This window comes from Pan troglodytes, chromosome 12, assembly GCF_028858775.2.
Source record: "Pan troglodytes isolate AG18354 chromosome 12, NHGRI_mPanTro3-v2.0_pri, whole genome shotgun sequence".
Taxonomy (NCBI): Eukaryota; Metazoa; Chordata; class Mammalia; order Primates; family Hominidae; genus Pan; species Pan troglodytes.
The window spans coordinates 96,414,997-96,427,261 of record NC_072410.2 but is presented as its reverse complement, the minus strand read 5'-3'; the positions used below and the strand labels follow the sequence as shown (position 1 = coordinate 96,427,261).

The 12,265-nt window shown below is 42.7% G+C and overlaps 1 protein-coding gene across 4 annotated transcripts in view; it reads left to right on the top strand.

The window, feature by feature from the left end:
- DRC1 (dynein regulatory complex subunit 1) overlaps positions 1-12,265 on the top strand; it is a 54,057-nt gene that overhangs the window by 31,323 nt on the left and 10,469 nt on the right. For all 4 annotated transcript variants that reach the window (XM_054677047.2, XM_009442087.5, XM_016942986.4 and 1 more), the window contains 3 exon segments: positions 6,414-6,553; positions 10,256-10,390; positions 10,750-10,982. In XM_054677047.2, the coding sequence (XP_054533022.1) occupies positions 6,414-6,553; positions 10,256-10,390; positions 10,750-10,982 (508 nt within the window).

Below are 12,265 nucleotides of genomic sequence, written 5' to 3'. Positions count from 1 at the left end.
GATTCTGTTTCAATACCAGCTAAAAAATGTATCTCTAATTACATGTAGATGTAATGTAATTGCATCTTAATATTCAAGTATGGTCTGTTCATTTCAGTCTCTATGTAGAAAAAGGTGTTAGATGAAAGCTTTTCCACGAAGCTTTTGTTAGAATTTCAGTTCTTTTCCTGTTACTTGATATCATGAAGTTAAATTAAAAACCCCATTGGGTTACAAATATATTTACCAGTCTTGAGAATTTTCCCAGGTCCTTCTCATATTAATGTCACAGAAATGAGAGTTACTGACAGAACACTACAAATCTGTAATACAATAGCACTATTTCTGTGGGCTGTACATGTGATATGATTTTACTGAAAATGGCTATTGTTAAGCTTTCTGAATTTATCTTGTTTCTGTGATAATTTACCTGACAAAACTACATACTGTTGGCCTCAGTGAGATATATGGAATTTCATGTTCTTAATCCAATGTCCAAATATTTGAGTGAAGCAAAAACTTCTAGGACATGGGGAGATCCTGGGGTGGGTGTAGGAGGTAGGGTAAGATCAGAGAAGTGGTGGGCAGGGAGGTGGGGAGCCTGGGAGACCTGGTACCACTGGCTGTCCCTGTCCAGGTTGACTGATGGTGGCATGTGTGCAGATGGAGACATTTCAGGCAGAAAGGGGTCACAGTGCCTTTGCGTCATAGTTCTTTCCTGTGTCAGATGGAAACCGAGGCTACCTGTACCGCTTTCCACACTGTAACAGAGGGAAAAAAAAATCATCCAATCAGGGACTACCCATGTGGCAACATGTGGAATGTTTTAGTAGGTTAAACTTTATCAAAGTGACTCTTAAGTGTACTTTCACTAGACATTCAAGCCAAATGGCACTGATTTTTGTTAAGAAGATATAACATGCAGCTCAACATCAAATTTGCTCTTTGCAACTAATGCATAGCACTCTATCAATTCTAAAATATGGAACTAAAATTCTTGCAAACCACAAAAATAGGAAGGATCCAGTACACATAGATTTGGATGATGGGTAAGGTACAAGAAGTAAGAAAAAATGTCTTACTATTCAAGTGCTTACTGCCAGTAAAGGTCATGTTATGAATAACAGAGCAAAGAGAAGCCTGTAATCATTGTGTACTTAGGGGGAAACTCCCTACCCCTGCCCACCACCCTAAAAGAAAACTGCTAGAAACATTTAATTCTTGATGCAGGAAGCAAATGTTTTTATCTGTAGGCCTTATACAATCATTTAGGATTGTAAGATGTTCAGCTTAAACTTAGGGGCTGTTACCTTTAAAACCAGAATATTAATCCCCCCAAATTAAATATGTTATTTATTTACACTATATTAATTTACATTGTGCAAAGCACAGAGATAAGCAAAGTACAGCCCCTGCCCTCAAGGAACTTATAATCTATTAAGAAAGCAAGCTACCGCCGGGCACGGTGGCTCATGCCTGTAATCCCAGCACTTTGTGAGGCCAAGGCAGGTGGATCATGAGGTCAGGAGATCGAGATCATCCTGGCTAACATGGTGAAACCACGTCTCTACTAAAAATACAAAAAATTAGCCGGATATAGCGGCGGGCGCCTGTAGTCCCAGCTACTCAGTAGGCTGAGGCAGGAGAACGGTGTGAACCTGGGAGGCGGAGCTTGCAGTGAGCCGAGATTTCACCACTGCACTCCAGCCTGGGCGACAGAGCCAGACTCCGTCTCAAAAAAAAAAAAAAAAAAAAAAGGAAAGAAAGAAAGCTACACAAATAGTGTCAAAGAGAAAGAGATGGGGCAGAAAGGGGGAGCAACAGTGTGGCCTGAGATGACATTGCCAGTCTTAGGGTTCCAACATGGAATCCTGCAGGCCCAGCTTAGGGTCGAGATTGTGGTAAATAGGCCCAGTGGGGTCTCTGGAGTCAGCAGAGAAGGCCAGAGGGAAAGGCTGTTTTAAATTTCCATCCTGCTGGCACATTGGTGGCAGCCTCTTTCCCTGAGCCCATGGGCAAGAGATGACACCCAAAAGCAGCTGTGGAGAAGCTTGTGCTGCTCCAGGAAAAAAGAGGGAAGGTGTTGTCAACACTTATGCTACCTTTACCATAGAAGGACTTTTGTGGCAGGTTAGCTTGTAATCTTTATCGATGACTCATAAAACACAAACATCATGTTTTGCCATTAGTCTTGGGAACATGAACTGCAACTTTGCAAAAATATCTTTGGATAATTGAATAATAAGCACAGACATTTAACAAAATCAATTACAGGTATTTTTAACTTTTATTTTAGGTTCAGGGTACATGTGCAGGTTTGTTATATGGGTAAACTGCACGTCATAGGGGTTTGCTGTACAGATTATTTCATTACCCGGATAATAAGCATAGTACTCGATAGGTAGTTTTTTGATCCTCTCCCTGCTCCCAACCTCCACCCTCAAGTGGGCCCCAGTGTCTACCGTTCCCCTCTTTGTGTCCATGTGTTCTCATTGGTCCCACTTATAGTGAGACCATGTGGTATTTGGTTTTCTGTTCCTATGTTAGTTTGCTTAGGATAATAGCCTCCAGCTCCAATTATGTTGCTGCAAAGGACATATTCTCATTCTTTTTTTTTTTTAAACCTTTATGTCAAACTGTATGATGTTGTTCTTTTTATGGCTGCATAATATTCCATGGTGTATATGTACCACATTTAAAAAAATCCATTCTACCATTGATGGGCATCTAGGTTGATTCCATGTCTTTGCTATTGTGAATAGGCTGCAATGAACATATGCACGCATGTGTCTTTGTGGTAGAACCATTTATATTCCTTTGGGTATACATCCAATAATGAGATTGCTGGGTCAAATGGTAGCTCTGTTTTACATTCTTTGAGGAATTGCCACACTGCTTTCTACAATGCCTGAACTAATTTACATTCCCTCCAGCAGTGTGTAAGCGTTCCTTTTTCTCTGCAACCTCACCAGCATCTCCTGTTTCTTTTTTTTTTCACTTTTTAATAATAGCCATTCTGACTGGTGTGAGATGGTATCTCATTGTGGTTTTGATTAGCATTTCTCTAATGATTAGTGATGCTGATCATTTTGTCATGTTTGTTGGCTGCATGTATGCCTTCTTTTGAAAAGTGTTATTCATGTTCTTTGCCCACCCACTCCCCCTGCCCTTTATTTTTTGGAGACAGGTTCTTCCTCTGTTGCTCAGACTGTAGTGCAGTGGCATGATCTCGGCTCACTGCAGCCTCGACTTCCCAGCAGGCTCAAGCAAATCCCCCACCTCAGTCTCCCGAATAGCTGGGACTACAGGCACATGCTACCATGCCTGGCTAATTTAAATTTTTTTTTTTGTAGAGATAGGTTCTCACTTTGTTGCCCAGGGTGGTCTCGAATTCCTGGCCTCAAGCAATCCTCCCTCTTTGGTCTCCCAAAGTGCTGGGATTACAGGCATGAGCCACCATGCCCAGCCATCCATATACATATTATTATGTAATAACCTGCCTTTAAGAATGAAATTCACATAAGCGTGCATATGGTAGAGCTTGCATTTATAGTTCACATGCTCTTGTTGTATTGTAAATATAAAAACAATCCTATGGCCAAATAAGTCTGGGAAATGCTGTCTTAGGGATAGGGGATTATTGCAAGGCCACGAGAAGAAGGAGGGCTCCCTGGAAATCATCGGAGCAGATATTCAGGCACTCTGGGTCTCAGGGCCCCCACATGGGTCAGTTCCCAGGAAGACGGAACAGCCATTCATTGTCATCCCAAATTGAGAGCAGTTCCGAAGACCCTCCTTCTCTGTGAGTGCTCATACGTTCTCAAATGGTTACATCCCATGTGGAGCTTTTCTATTGGACTTTTGTGCCGAGCTGCCTCATAGACCAATGGCTTCCCTTATGTTCAGTCCGCATGTGTTGGTTTGTGTCCTAATTCCTGACTCACTCACGATGACCAAGGCTGGTAACATTTGAAGTGGCAGAGCTGGTTTCATTTGAGGAATGGAGGCATAAATCATTGCAACTTTGCAAGAAGAGCTGCTGAGAATCCCTTTCCTGGGAGACACTCAGGGCCATCCCTAGAAGGGGACAGGGCCCAAAGCACCTCAGCCTGGGACCACCCAGATAACTGCCATTGAAATGAGGCTGTGCTGTTGGCATCATCCATAGGTCCTTTGGGATACTGTTCAAGTCAGACATTTCAAAATTAAATTTTAAACAGGCTCAGAAAGGGTCCTTTGTAGTTGCAGTTGAAGCTTCTGGCAGCTCCCTGCCCTGCCCCAAGTTCCCTCCCCAAGAGCCAGGCCTGCACTTGGAGCTGCAGGGTCTGCCCGGCACGATGCTCGATGCTGACAGGATGGGGTGAGGTGGGCACTTACACCCATGGCCAGTGGGAGCATAAACCATAGGTTGCTCTTTGGAAAGCAATTTATTGAGAACTTTTGACTTAGTCATTTCACTTCTACGAATCTACCTAAGGAAATAAATTTCCCTAAGAGTTGTGTATATAATTTGTCCCAGCATTATTTTATAGTAGAGAAAATTATTAAAAGTATATATAACTATGTATATACACACACACACACACACGACTGTAGGGAAATGGCAAATTGTTATGACATGGTAAACATATTAAATATTTCATATATGATGAAACGGCATAATATATAAAAGTATTCTAGCCTGTAATCCCAGCACTTTGGGAAGTTGAGACGGGAGGATCACCTGTGCTTCCTGACCCAGTGAAGCGTCACCTCCTAGCCAGGAGCCCTCCTCGAGTATGACCCAGAGCAGGCTGTGATAGCCGCTTGGAATCACTTCCTCTGTCGATTCCTGGGCCAGAGTCTGTAGTCCAGCAGAGGGAGATGGGATGGAGGCTGGAGACAGCACACACGTGGCAGTTTTATTGAGTTTCTGATTCCACTTGATTGCCTTCCCCATTCCTGCATTTCACTCGGGAGAGGCAGGAGCATGCCAGCCTCCAGCCTTGCCTCTCTCTGATCTTTTTTTCACAACCTGTCTGGGTGATCTTTCTACAGTGACTGGACCAACCATTTTCCTTCCCTGCCTAACATTTTCAGTGACCCTCCATTGACTTCAGGATAATGCTTTAAATTCCTAGCTTGGGAAGTCTCTGCTGCTCTGTCAGCCTCATTTCTGACCATTCCTTGCCTCGTGCCTCACATCTAAATCTTCTTGTGGTTTTCCCAAAGCACCCACCCCCCTTGCCTCATATACGCTATTTCCTCTCTCCAGAGCGCTCTCCCTTCAGGTGGCACCTGCGTAACTCCAGCACATTCTCTAGGTCTCAGCTAGACACGCCGTCTTCCAGGGATCCCTTCCCTGGTCCCTCAAGACCAAGGACAGTGCTCCTCTCATTGGTCCCATAACGGTCTGGCCTTCCCTCTATCTTGCTTCTTATCACTAGTGTTTGTTTATCTGCCTCTGTTCTAGACAGGTCAGAACTATGCCTTTCTCACTAGTGTTTTCCCAACAGCACCTTGAAAAGTATCTGACATAGATTAGGCACACAATAAATAGTTGCTGAATGAATGAATACAGCTAATGGAAATCCAAAAAGTAAGGATGACTGTGTCTGTCCTCCTTTTAAATGAGCCTGGGTTGCTAAACACTAACACTTCTACCCTGGAAGGTCAAAGTGGGGGAAATTTCAAGTTTTTGTGGCCATATTTATTTCTATGGTGTTTTTAGAGGGGCTACTCATATCTCTAAAGGGTCTGGCGGAAGTTAGCAGAGTTAGTTGGACTTGAAAGCTGTGTGATCTCTCTTAGGCTTTAGGTACACAGATTTTAGCTTATAGTTCATTGACTTGTATTTTATCTGGTTGGCCTTTAACTTGACTCTCATGATACATTTTCTAAAAATGCAGGCTGAGGCACTTGTCCCTAAGGTTCCTCTGACAAGACTTGAACAATTTATCAGAGGCCCACAAGCTAGGGCCAACTAGTGTGTGAATATATATATATATATATACACACACACACATATATATACACACACACATATATATATATACACACATATATATATATTTGTATTTCAGAGCATACCTTTATTTGCATACAATTTTAGATATAATTCACAGAGCAGATAAGTTTATAAATGTAGGAAAGTTTCTTTTTATATTACTTCCAGTATAAATTTCTACCAATACTTTTACCTCTTTATTCTTTATGAATATAGGTACAAAGATGAATACATCTGAATATGGCTATGCGTAGCTAGGTAAATAAACAGACATAAACAGGATTATATAAGCATGTCTATGTAAATATTTACCTATATAAAGCATGTTCCCCAAAAGACATTTTAAATACTCTAGTGTATATAATACTAAGGATGCAGGTGTAGAGTTAGTGTGTTTGTGTGTGTGTGTGTGTGTGTGTGTATATATATATAGTTTTTTTAACTTTAGATTCTTGAGCAGCAGCTTCAGCAGAGGAAAGCAATTTATCAGCTAAACCAAGAGAAATTAGAGTACAACTTGCAGGTGCTGAAGAAGAGAGATGAAGAAAGCACAGTAATTAAATCCCAGCAGAAGAGGAAGATCAATCGGTAAGCTAGCATGCAGAGCGTCTTTCTTCTGGGCCTTCTGTGCTGAGAATAGGGATGGATATGTACTTTTTTCTATTGAAGGGGTAGAAACCATTAAAAATATAACCAACACTTAGTAAAATAGTTTTTTGGAAAAGTCAATACATTCAATCTCTCCCCAAGAAAAGAGTACATAGCAAAAGATCTTCCATCCCCATTCGTCTTGTTCCTCTTTCCTACCTCTGTAACCATTATTTGTTTGTCTCTTCCAGAATTTCATTAGGCATATACAAGCCCACACAAATATTCTCATCCCCCATCTGCTTTTACACAAATGATGGCAGTCTGTACACACTCCTGTATATCTTGAAGACCTTTCCATCCCAGTTCATGGAGAGCTTTCACAGTTTCTTAAGCTGCTCACTACCCACTGCATAGATGCACTATGATTTATTTGACCAGTCTCTAATGATGGACATGTAGATTGCTTCCAACCTTTTCCTCTTGCGAATAATACCAACCTAAGTACTCATGACATGTGCCAGTTTGCTTTTGTGGAGATACCGTGGCTCACTGACAGGTACCTATTGCTTGAAATTTCTCATACATCCTTCCCTTCTTCCTCATCTCCTTACTCCTATCCTTCCTGCCTTTCTTCCTTTAAGAATTGCATTCTAAGTTTCAGACCATTGTGCTAGGCTCTGAGGACCAGAGTGAAATAAGACTTCTTGCTTGTGGAAGGAGACAAGATTGGGGATTTCCCTCCAAACCCCAAATAGCCTATTATTATTTAGGAATTAATTCCACTTGTAGGTTGGTAATACATACATTTTGGACACATGTTGAATGTATAGAGGAACATCAGTTGACCTTTTGGTAGTTACTTATTACAGAAAATGATACTGAATAAATGGGATGGCATCTTAAGCCTGATTATCTGAGAAACAAGAATAGACAGGGGACAATATTTATGAAAAAATTCCCACTATATATGCACCGTACTAGATAGCGGAACATCCAAGAAAGGCACACATCAATACAGTGAGGAGGCACCTGGGAAAGCTTCCCAAAGAAGTGAAATACTGGAGGGGGTGGGGACATGAATTGGCAAAAAGCAGTTAAGAGGAGACTCCAGGTGGACAGTGCTGGCAGCTGGGAATGGCTGGTCTGAAGGCAAGGACGTAGGATTCAGAAAGCCATACAGTGGGTGAAGAGAATGGGTAAGGTGGGAGGTGGGAGGAGGCGCTTGAGGCAGAGCTTGGGTTTGATGCGTGTGGCTGAGAGATGAGTGGAATCTTCCCTCTTATTTCAAACTCAGACAGCTTTCCCTCAGCCTGAAAAACCCTTCAATGGACCCTGCTGTTTCTAAGCACCATCTTTTCGTCTCTTGCTTTCATTGCCATTTTCCTTTCCTGCTCACCACCACCCAACATTTCATAATTTGACATATCTGTTTGTGCTGCTCTAACAGACTACCTGAGACTGGATAATTTACAAAGACAAAAGTTTATTTCTCACAGTTCTGGAGTCTGGGAAGGCCAAGATCAAGGCTGGCAGGTTCAGTTTCTAGTGAGGGCTGCATCTTTCAGAGGGGAGGGACGCTGTGTCCTCACACAGCAGAAGAGCAGGAGAGCAAGCTGGCCTAAGGCTTTGGGAGGCCTCTTTTATAAAGGCCTTAATCCCATAATCCCATTCATGATGGAGGAGCCCTCATGGCCTCATTAACTCTTAAAGGTCCCGCCTCTTAATATTATCACATTGACAACACTGAATTTTGGAGGAGTTACATTCAAGCCATAGCAACCTACGACCCCAGGATTGGATAAAAACTTCCCGCAGTAGGATACTGATGATGCCCTTCTAGCCAAGTGCAGTGGCTTCTCCTCAGGCCTCATCTATTATGATTGGATACTGGATTTTCTTCTTTGGTTTAGATGACCCTAAAATATTTGCTCTTCTTTCTTAATGTATTTGTTTCCTTTGGTGGTTCTGCTTTCCCTTGCTTGATATGTCTTGAGTATCTAGATAAGACAATCTAGAAAACCCAGGCCTTACCATTGCTTTTAATTTTTATTTCATCTGCCACATAGCTCAGTCTCATGGTTTTGAATATCCCCTTTTTGTTGATGACTGCCAACCTCATATCCCCAATCCTGAGCTCACCTTTCATTTACCTGGAACTGCCAACGTAACAGTTCAGCTTGGAGAGGCCCTGTCGTTTCCAGGGCACAGTTTCTGAAACCAGACTTGCCTCTGCTCCCTGTTTCCAGTTCTCCAGCCTCACTCCCCTACATCTCTAGCTTCCAGGCACTAAGGACTCTGGACTTTTTTTGTTGAGCTTCCTCTTGCAGCCATTCTTCCCTGTTCACTTCCTCGCCTGCTGTCTTGCCCAGACCTTCAGTATGCACCTGGAGTTTGTTTTGTTAGCTCCGGTAATTAGATGACACATAGGAACTCCTTTACTGCATGACATTGGAAAAAAACACTTTGGAATGACTACTTATTTTTACATCTGTGCTTGGAAAGCCTCCTTGAAGGCTGTAGTTAAGGAAATGGGTTAGCTGTTTCTTTCTATCAGAGACTAAGGTAACGACTTTTTTGCATTTTCTTGATGATGAAAATATGAATGATGAATGTTTGCATTTGAGAGACATTTTGATCACTTCAGAATAATGCTTAGGAGAGGGAAAATCTTATTTTTAGAATTTCTAAACTTAAAATATGTTGGCCTTCAGCTTCTCTGTTACTGTGTGAATGGGGCACTGATAAGACACACCTCTGTAGTAGTTTGAAGTCTGAAGTATGGGCCTGGGTCTAAAACTTGTGCCTGCCATGCATATTTTATGGGCCAAGTTTCCATGCACAGAGCTCCTGTTAGCAGTGAGATGGTGAGCTGTGCCATGCCTGGATTCACAGTGCTATTGGACAGGTTTTAACTGCCTCTTGCTGTTCTGGAAATTTTGGACCATCCCCTCCCCTGCAAGCCTGGGTAAGTTAGATGCCTCACCTCTGGGCTTCCCTGGCACCCTGCATAAAACTCTCCTATAGCACTTTCCACGCTGTACTGTAATTAACGTTTGTCTTTGTTTTTGACTAGACTGATAGTACCTTGTATTGAAATGTATCTTTGTATTCATCTTTGTCTTTCAACATATCCTTGCACAGAAGTGGCATTTCATGTTTGTTTAATGAATACGTGGATGAGTGAATAAATGAATGAATGAATGAGTTACTGGACCTGTTAACGGTATCAGCTCTTTGAGGCTGGAAGATTTATGTATCATAGGCTTTTGTGATATGCATTTTTTTCTTTAAAATTTCCTTGCTTCATGATTGAACTAAACATCCAAGTCATGACAATGAAATCGTTGAGATAGATTATTTAAATATGTGAGGCTGGCCCTAGGTATGGGGATGGGCATTCTGACAAATGATGTATTGTGAAGTAGGTTCTGTCCACAGTCTTGAGTAGGAGGCTGCCTCTTGGTGGGAATGGGCTCTGGATTGTTTTCAATGCGTTTCGTTTTGGACTGTCCCATGATCTCCTGTTGCCTTCCTTTTGTTGACCAAAATGGGATCTGTGTTTTGGAATATATGGGAGGGTTTTCTGCTCTTCCACAGATCTGCTCCTGGGTTTGTGGTAGAGCTGAATCAGGTGGATGAGAGGAACATGCGTCATACCTTCTATTCAGCTGCAGACTAACTTTTTTCTCCTTCAACCAGCCTGCATGATATACTTAACAATCTGAGATCAAAATATGCCAAGCAAATAAAGCAGTTTCAGGAGGAGAACCAGTCTCTAACCTCGGACTACAAACGTCTTGTGATGCAATTCAAGGAGCTACAGAAAGCCATGAGGTATCTTAAGGACTTGGTCCTAAGGCACTTGTCCTAGCATAGAGGTGACGGGGATGGAGTTTGTACAAGTTGTGATTTCGTTGGACTTGATGTCACCAGCTATTCTGGGGCTGGACCAGGCACTAGTTAACCTTTTGTGGTGTGTTCCCCTGGCCCTTCACTTGCGTGTCACCTGCCTTTTCTTGAGATGTGTTGGGATGGCTTCCAGTTTATCGTAAGTGGGAATCAGCTGCCCAGGGATGGGGCCAGGCCCAGGAATTAGCACAGCTCCTTTTCATATTCCTGCCCTGCTGCTATTTGAGGGGACCCTGGCCAGGTCCTGGGGCCAGCTGGCCATGCTCTGTGACTCTCCTTCACAGGCATTTTGCTCTTATTGATGATGAGAAGTTTCGGGAGATTTGGCTGATGAATGAAGAGGAGGCGAAGGACCTAATAGCCAGAGCCTTTGATGTGGACAGGATCATCCACACCCATCATCTGGGGCTTCCCTGGGCAGCACCTGATTTCTGGTTCCTGAACAATGTTGGGCCTATTTCTCAGCAGCCCCAGAAGTCCGCCACACAGATAGTAGAAGAAATGCTTATGCGCTCAGGTGACTAGAACACTGTCATAGAGCCTTAGAGCTGGAGGAGCCCCCTGAGAACATCGGGTCAAGCCAGTCACGTTAGAGATAGTCTAGGGAGGAGGGGGAAGAGTATGATTATTGGTATCGCTTTTAAGTCTCCTCTAATTTATAGCTTTGCTCTCTCTCCTGTATTATAAACTGGCAGTTAGGTCTAGAAGCTAGATCAGATGCAGGTCCAATTTATTTTTGCTAAGTACACTATTGTGTAGTACCTCCATCGGGATAAACTAATGTTAAATTGTCTCCCTTTTTGTGATGTTAGCAACCATTGCTAATCATTGTCTAAGATCCATTAACTGTATTAGGGATTGCAAAATGGTGATATGTTAGATTCTGTTCTTGTGTCTTTATTTAACAGAATACTTCTTAAAAGAAAATCTTCCCTTCATCAGCAATTTGCTACCCTGAGATAGTCTGTATATGAAAAGCAGGATAGATGCTTATTTTTTCTCTGTTTACCAGTTTTCAAAATAATGGGTTGGGCCTCTAGCATCTTCCAAAGGTACCAATGAGTTTTTAAAAAATATTATGAATGCATGAGTTTAAACAAATTTGATGTATTTTAGTTTACTAAAGTAATTATCCTTATTGAGGCTCAAATTGTTCCATCTTTGGCTAGTGGAAATCTTTATATTGGCTTCTGGGTCCTTTTGACTCAGCCCTAGTAGTTATTTATTTATTTATTTATTTATTTATTTTTGAGACAGAGTCTCGCTCTGTTGCCAGGCTGGATTGCAGTGGCGCGATCTGGGCTCACTGCAACCTCCGCCTCCCGGGTTCAAGCAATTCCCCTGCCTCAGCCTCCCGAGTAGCTGGGACTACAGGTGCGCACTGCCACACCCGGCTAATTTTGTGTATTTTTAGTAGAGACGGGGTTTCACCATATTGGCCAGGATGGTCTCCATCTCCTGACCCCGTGATCCCCCCACCTCAGCCTCCCAAAATGCTGGAATTACGAGTGTGAGCCACCGCGCTTGGCTAGCCCTAGTAGTTTTTTTTAACAGCGTCCTGGCTTTCCAGGATGACCAGGTGTTCAAGGCACACATTGTACTTTTCCTGCCTCTTGTCTGGAATCAGCCATTTCTCCAAGGATCCCCTGGTCCTTTCAAATAGGGAATTTTTTTTTTTTTTTTTTGAGATGGTCTCACTCTGTCACCCAGGCTGGAGGGCAGTGGTGGGATATCAGCTCACTGCAACCTCTGCCACCAAGGCTTCAGCAATCCTCCCACCTCTGCCTCCCAAGTAGCTGG